Source organism: Macrobrachium nipponense, chromosome 28 (genome assembly GCF_015104395.2).
Source record: "Macrobrachium nipponense isolate FS-2020 chromosome 28, ASM1510439v2, whole genome shotgun sequence".
In the NCBI taxonomy this organism is placed as follows: domain Eukaryota; kingdom Metazoa; phylum Arthropoda; class Malacostraca; order Decapoda; family Palaemonidae; genus Macrobrachium; species Macrobrachium nipponense.
Window position 1 is genome coordinate 20,326,839 of NC_087217.1, and position 7,500 is coordinate 20,334,338.

General features: G+C 42.8%; 1 protein-coding gene across 1 annotated transcript in view; it reads right to left on the reverse strand.

Annotated features, from left to right (window-relative positions):
- Positions 1-7,500, reverse strand: part of LOC135201557 (zinc finger SWIM domain-containing protein 8 homolog) — a 107,427-nt gene that overhangs the window by 41,110 nt on the left and 58,817 nt on the right. The window contains exons 2-3 of the mRNA XM_064230562.1: positions 7,346-7,500; positions 6,452-7,305 (exon numbers count right to left, since the gene is read on the reverse strand). The exon at positions 7,346-7,500 is cut by the window's right edge and continues 153 nt beyond it. Of these exons, the coding sequence (XP_064086632.1) occupies positions 6,452-7,305; positions 7,346-7,477 (986 nt within the window). The 5' untranslated portion in view covers positions 7,478-7,500. The remainder of the gene's footprint in view (positions 1-6,451; positions 7,306-7,345) is intronic.

Consider the following 7,500-nt stretch of genomic DNA (forward strand, 5'->3'; position numbering starts at 1 on the left):
ACCAGCATCACAGGGTATCTGTCACTCATGACTTTGATACCTTCTGTCCCACCGGATATGCGTCTCGGGTTGTGCTCTGGAGTAGCAACATCCTAGAGGTACTTCTAGTCCTTTTTTGTCTTTTCTCGTCTTCCTGTGAGGTGAAGCAGAGGAAGGGGGTAGTGCCTTCAGTGCACCTCATTTGGTGCACTGTAGGCATTACTTAGAGGTCTTTGCAGCGTCCCTTCGGCACCTAGCTGCAACATCATTTATTCCTTTTACTGTGCCTCCATTCATAGTCTCGTTTTCCATGTGAATTTCCACCCTCTCTAACAATTGTTTCACAGTTCGACTGCGAGATTTTCCTCCTGTTACACCTTTCAGACCATCTTACTATCAATTTCCTTTCCAGTGCTGAATGACCTCATAGGTCCTAGCGCTTGGCCTTTGGCTTAAATTCTGTGCTAATCTGTGAGGTGAAGCGCAGGATGAGGTTAGGGTATTGAGCAGTCGGGCTAAGATGAGGAAGATATGGAAGAATGAATAACTTGCCATTCTATTTGAACTGTGAGTAGGCTAGATTAGGTGAAGATCGGGAAGGAAGAAAATTAGAAAATGAGTTTATTTTTGTGCCTGTGAACATGACAGGAGAAGATGAGGAAATGTTGGGAGAAGTGTTGGAAGAAGTGTGGATCAGTTGACACAAGAGACGAGGATGAGGAAAAAGGTCCAAGAACAAAGAAATGGGAGAATGTTACTAATCTCACCACATGGCAGGTGGAGATGAGGAAAAGTCGAACAGAGAAGAGAATTATGAGCTGATCTGCTCACATGACAGGTGATACAGCAGTGAAAGAATTCCTGTGCTGGGTGGACATGGCAAGCTATTATAATAGAAAAGATACAAAATGGAATGCAAAATGAGTAAACAAAGCAGGTGATTATATAGAAGATAAAAACGAGGACTTTCTTTTTTTATAATGTTTTTGTTTACGTAGCATAGGTGTTAGAATTAGAAAAAAAGAGAATGATTATATAGATCTTTGGACATGTTAGAGAGTTGATTTAGCGATAGAACAAATAAAGAAAAGAATGACAGCGGAGGCCCTGGAAGAAACAGGAGGATCGAAGAAAGACCAGGAATTTTTGGCGGGTGTGGAGTATCTGAGAGAGAGAGAGAGAGAGAGAGAGAGAGAGAGGAGAGAGAGAGGCTGGCGGTTAGTTTTTGCAGCACCTGGAAGCGAAGGAAGAAGCATGTTCTTAAGGGCAACTTCATTATTACCTTGTAGACACTGAGGCGCTTCTTCATCCGGTCACTTGCGGCCTTTGGGCTAAATCAACCCCCCCCCCCCCTCCCCCTCCCCTAACCCCCACCATCAGGGGCACACTCCCTCTTCCTGCCGTCGAGTCATTGTTCATTTAACCTGTCAAAGGACTTGGGCATATTTCCAGTACTGCGGGATTCCGAGATATTTCCAGAATTCCGGAGAAGTTTGTATTTTTAGTATTTCAGAACCATATATATTATATGTATTTTAAAACTGTATCAATGGTTGAGTATTTTAGGATTCCATATATATATATATATATATATATATATATATTATATATATATATATATATATATATATATATATTATTATATATAAAAGTATTTGAAGCATATTCAAGTTTATTTTTAAGGATCTCCCGGAGATATTTCTCTTCTTTAACGATTCCAGAGGCGCCCGAAGTATTTTAGAATTGCGGAGATATTTTCAGACTTTTCCTTGGATAATGATTAAGGAATCTATTCTACCCCGGGTTACGTCCCCCCCCCCCCCCCCCCCACCCCTTCTGTGACGTTTTCATGCTCCCCAGCGTCTTCTTTATTAGTAGACACATATATAAGTTGATTATTCGTTTGGTATCGCTTAACTAGCTCTATTATAGATTCGTCAGTCTTTATGCGAATGTCTGTTAGTTTGCCTGACTGTCTGTCGCAGGTATCTCGAAGTTATGGGTGGTTTTCTTGAGATGAAATTTTAAGATGTTATGTATGGACGGTCTGTAGAGTAATTTGTTTCAATTTTCAGATGGATCGAGAAAGGCTCGATGATGATGATGTTTTATTATTATTATTATTCGTAATATATTTGAAGTTCAATTATACAATCATACAATCAAGAATGTGACCCGTTGACAGTTCCAGTTACACAGCATTACGAAAGCTAGTTACGATGAACTTTGTCGTCCAGGTATTTGATATATATCAGTCCATTAGCTCTGTATTATAAGATGGATGGCTTATTTTATACCATGACAAGTGATTGTATTTTGTAGTTTCTTGCTTTTTAGTCTAAGTACACATAACCAGAAAGACTTGATCGTAAGAGTATGACGGTAGGTACTACGGGGATGTGGAATAACGTAAGGAATCTTAACTGATACATATACATACAATTGAATATTCAGGTTTGGTGATTGTCATTACGGAACAGAGTTTGATTATGTGGCGGTAGTTATGACTGGACTCCTTAATAAATATTTATCGAGTTCGGAATTCATACAGAGGTACACTTGAATATTCAGGTTTCGCGACTGTCAGTACGGAACAATACAGTTATATACGAAAATCAATACAAATATATACTACATTTGTACTTTTTCAAGTGGACGTATCGCATTGCTCAGTGATTTTATTTTTAAGAACGAGATTTTCGGTGATTTTGGTGTTTTAAAATACGTAAAGACATTGAGCATTGGATAGTAATTTTAATTTTTTTTTATCCAAGATTTATGTTTATGACTTGGTGGGAAATTAAGTTTTGTGGAAAGAATAGTGAAATTCGATAACAAAAGGTATGTTTGCGTTTGCGTATGGGGAGCTATTGATTTTCAAATTATAGGTAAATATCTGAAAAATTCACTTTAGGGTTAAGTATATGTTTTTGTCTGAGTGTGTGTGTGTGTGTGTGAGAGAGATAGAGAGAGAGAGTTAAGTATCAGCGTATACCGTCTTATACACAATACATTTCACTAGATCATAATCAAGTTTAAATCATCTAAAAGTTGAGAATCTCACAATGTTTAAAATAATGCTTCTTATGCTGTGAAAGTCAACGGACCCACACCGGTCCCATGCACCGATCGTTGATTGATTGATTCCAGCAGACTGTCGTCGCAAGTGTAGCCTTCAAACAGTCAGGAATGGGACATAATGAGACCCCTAAACCAGAGGTCGCCAAAGTGGGGTAGTACTGTCAGTGCACCTTTTGCGTTGCACTGTAGTCATTTCTAAAGGTTCTTTGCAGGGTCCCTTCGGCCCCGACCTCTAACCCCTTCCATTCATTTTACTGTACCTCCGTTCATACTCTCTTTCTTCCATCTTGCTTTCCACCTTTCCTCCTGTTTTACCTTTCAAACCTTTTGCTGACAATTTCCATTGCTTGGTCTGCGGCTTAAACTATATTCTCTTCTATGCTTAAACAAGCGGAGTCAGAGTAAGCAAGTACAATTGTCATGGAACACGCAGGAAGCGTTCTACCTGTCGGTTATTATTCATTTTTATCTCCCCCTCTAAAAAGAATAGAAAAAAAAAGTCACCCATTATGATGTGGTCTCCTGTGTCCATTGGTGGCTTCCGCGTTCAGGCGTACAGTTGGATTCGCCCTCCCTTGGAATTAGAGTTATATACGAACTCTGCGGTAATCTTATTAACGCGTCGATGTAACGCATGAAGAGTACGTTCGCGTTTATATCATTATATTAATATCGTTGTGAGTTAGTTATCAGAAGTTTTAAACTAGTTTTATTTCTCAAAAAAAAAGGAAACTTCAAGTTTAAATGAATTAATTGCCTTGTCACTAGGATTGGTTTAAATAGCTTTTTTTTTATTTATTTATTGACATCAACCGTTGCTATTCGACTTATCGAACATTTTATTATTCGACAGCAATACCGAATGAGTTGCGGTTGTCTCCGTACAGCCCTTCAATCTCTCTCTCTCTCTCTACGTACAAGTGGTCTTGTCACATGTCGATTAGGATTAGTTTAAATAGCTTTTTAAAAATTTATTTATTGACATCAACCGTTGCTATTCGACTCATCGAACATTTTCTTATTCGACAGCAATACCGAACGAGTTGCGGTTGTCTCCGTACAGCGCTTCAGTCTCTCTCTCTCTCTCTCTCTACCTGCGTACCTGGTGGCGGGGTTAATAATTGGGGTGACTGAGGTTTCTGGGTTACCTGCCACACGCATAAAAAAGGAAAACAGTCCCCTACAGGAGAATGCTGGCAGGAGCGTCTTCGTCTAGACATTCCACAGAGTAGATGGGCGTCCTTAAGTGGCGTGGTCCTTTTGAAAGCCTCATCTGAAACCCTAGTTTCCCCTTTCCGAAACTCACTTTGCTTGTTTTGAATGCCCGATTGCGTATTTTAATGCCAAATCTAAAGTTACACTCCAGAAACCAGATGTATGTGTAGAAAAACCTTAGTTAAGTGAGAAGCCCTATTTTCTTTTTGGAAACTCCATATTCCTCCTGCGAAAACTTCATTTACCTCTTATAAAACCTTGCTTAACTGAGGAGCTTTATTTTCTTTTCAGAAAGTAGATATTCCGCCAACGAAGACTCTTCGTAACTCATGTAAAAACCTTTCTAACTAAACTGAGGAGTAATATTTCCTTTCCAAAAAGTCCATATTCGAAAACTCATTTACCTTACTCAACTGAGGAGCCCTATTTTCTTTTCAGAGAGTAAATATTCCTCCTTCGAAAACTCCTACCTCATATAAAAACCGTACTCAATTGAGGAGCTGTATTTTCGCCTCAAAAAGTCCATATTCCTTCTTCGAAAACTCGTTTACTTTACTCAACTGAGGAGCCCTATTTTCTATTCAAAAAGTAAACATTCTTCCCTCGAAGACTCCTCTTACCTCATATAAAAAACCTTTCTAACTAAACCGAGGAGCAATATTTTCTTTCTAAAAAGTCCATATTCCTTCTTCGAAAACACATTTACCTTACTCAACTGAGGAGCCCCATTGTCTTTTCGGAAAATAAATAGGTATTCCTCCTTCGAAAACTCTTCGTACCTCATATAAAAAAAACCTTACTCAACTGAGGAGCCCCATTTTCTTTTCAGAAAATAAATAAGTATTCCTCCTTCGAAAACTCTTCGTACCTCATATAAAAACCGTACTCAACTGAGGAGCCCCATTTTCTGTTCAGAGAGTAAATATTCTTTCTTCGAAAACTACATTGACCTCTCCGGAATATTGCCCTGCATTCCACCAGGTGGAAAACGGGCCTTTCAGCGACTTCGGCAGGTAAAAACTTCACGAACGCGAGATTCCTTTCTCTTGACACGTAGGGTATACATTAGGGTATATATACAGCCTTCTTACACTTGTCTGTTGCGCCACTTTTTAAAATCATAGAGGGGCCCGTTTTGTGAGTCTCTTCAAGGTATTGCCTCTGTGGTGTTCGTTTAGGTGTACGGTAATTACCTGGATATTACGCGTTGTGCAAGATCAGAAATGCCCTGGTGCTTTTTCTAAGGATCTACTACCTGGATCAAAGTAAGGTTTACGTTGCCAGTTTGTTTCGTATTTTCAGTTTTGGTCACTTTTTGATTCTTGGTATCTATACAGCAACTTGTGTGACGTTACAAATAATTCTTTTCATAAGTTGGTTTGCAAGTGAAATGTGTTTATGATTTATATGATAAGGCTGTCGTTCTCCACTTTTATTCATGTTCTTATACCTCAGTTCTGATTCTGGTAATATTCCCTAAGGAATTGTGTTTGTGAGATCGATTTCTGTTCACTTATATTTAACCTCAGTTAGACACCAGGAATAGATATATCATTTTCACCGTATCTACTGCTTTGGTTTCACATTCGAATTCGTTTGGACGTGATTACTGTTAGTTAAGGCTTTTCAAAAGCCTGCACACAGTACCACTACGTTTTCAAATGACTTGGCTCCACTTCGTTAGTTCGTGTTTACTTATCAGCGAGGTTTTGCTCATGTAACTTTTCGGCCACTACTGAACAGTTAACACTTGGAAGTTCGGTTGGACGCACCACAATATTTCTAGTTATTTTGTACCAATGGTAACACATAAGGTAAAACTAGCATCGTCTGGAAATGACTTTGCAAGCCAAAGTAAAAGTAGCATTGCGAATGATTTTGCACCGAGATGAAATAAATACCACGTAAAGGCTTCTGCGCACCATCATAAATATATAACGCTACAAAACTATCCTTGCTAAGAAAAAAAAAATGAAAGCAGTATGATGAAAGCGATTTTGCAAGAAGGTGAGATGAACACCATGAAAAAGATGATGCTCAGAATATGCACACAGGAATCAAAATACTACCTTCGAGATGACTTTATATCTAGACAAAAGTAACACACTTAAAAAATAACACTTTGGTCAGTATTTTGTCCCCCAAATGAAAAGATGACGAGTCAGGACCTACGTACCTTTCCTCCCCATTGGGAGACTTGGCGAGTTTGATGGCGAATATGAACTGAGCCGCGCATATGAGGAGGCAGCTGAGGTCGAGGGAGAGCGTGAGGGCCGCCAGGGCGAGGGTGACCTCCTGCACGCTGTCCGCGTCCGGCTCGAGGGGCGTGAGCTCCACCAGGAAGGTGAGGGCCAGGAGGGCGAGCAGGAGCGAGATGAGGCACAGCAGGCCCAGGGACGTGAGGGCGCCTCTGGTGCCCGTCGAGCGGGTGAGGGTGATGAATCGTGGGAGGAGGCCGCCCGCCGACCGCTTGCTCGCCTTGGAGATGTCCAGCAGCGCGGGCGGTATGGGCGACAGATGCGAGATGTGGGACAGGTCGGTGAGGTGGGAGGAGTGGTCGCGGGAGTGGTCGAGGCCCGTGGTGCGGGTCACCGTCGTCGTGCCCGGGCTGACGGAGCCGCTGTTCCCGCCGACCGAATGCTTGGAGGAGGAGAGCGAACTCATGTTGAGCGCTGGGTGATGGCGGCCTCCCGCCGCGCCGTTCACCTTGACACTGAGGGTGGTACCGGTACTGGGCGGGGTGGTCGGGTGATGGTGATGGTGGTGTTGGAGGAGGTGGTGGTGGTGGTTGAGGTTGTTGGAGTGGTGGGGGGGATGGTGGTTGCCAGAGGAAGAGGAGGAGGAGCCTGTGTTGCTGGTGTTCGCTGCCGCAGCAGCGGCGGCGGCGGCGGAGGAGGAGGACGGGGAGGAGGGGCCGTTGGGGTGATGGTGGTGGTGGTGGTGATGGAGGTGGGGGAGGGTGGCTGTGGAGGGTATGTGGGCAGAGGTGCCCAGTCCCCCAACCAGGGAGCCCCTTCCATCGAGGGTATTCTCAGTGCCAACGGCGTTTGGGACCTGCGCCTCCCCCTACCCCTCCCCCTCCCCCTCCTCCACCTCCCCCTCCTCCTCCTCCTCCGGCACTAGCAGCGGCAGCGGCAGCCTGTCTTCCAGCCACAGTGAGCATGTGTTTGAGCATAGAACCGTCCCTAGGGCCTGGGGGCATTAGAGGCGGGGGCGTAGGCGCTG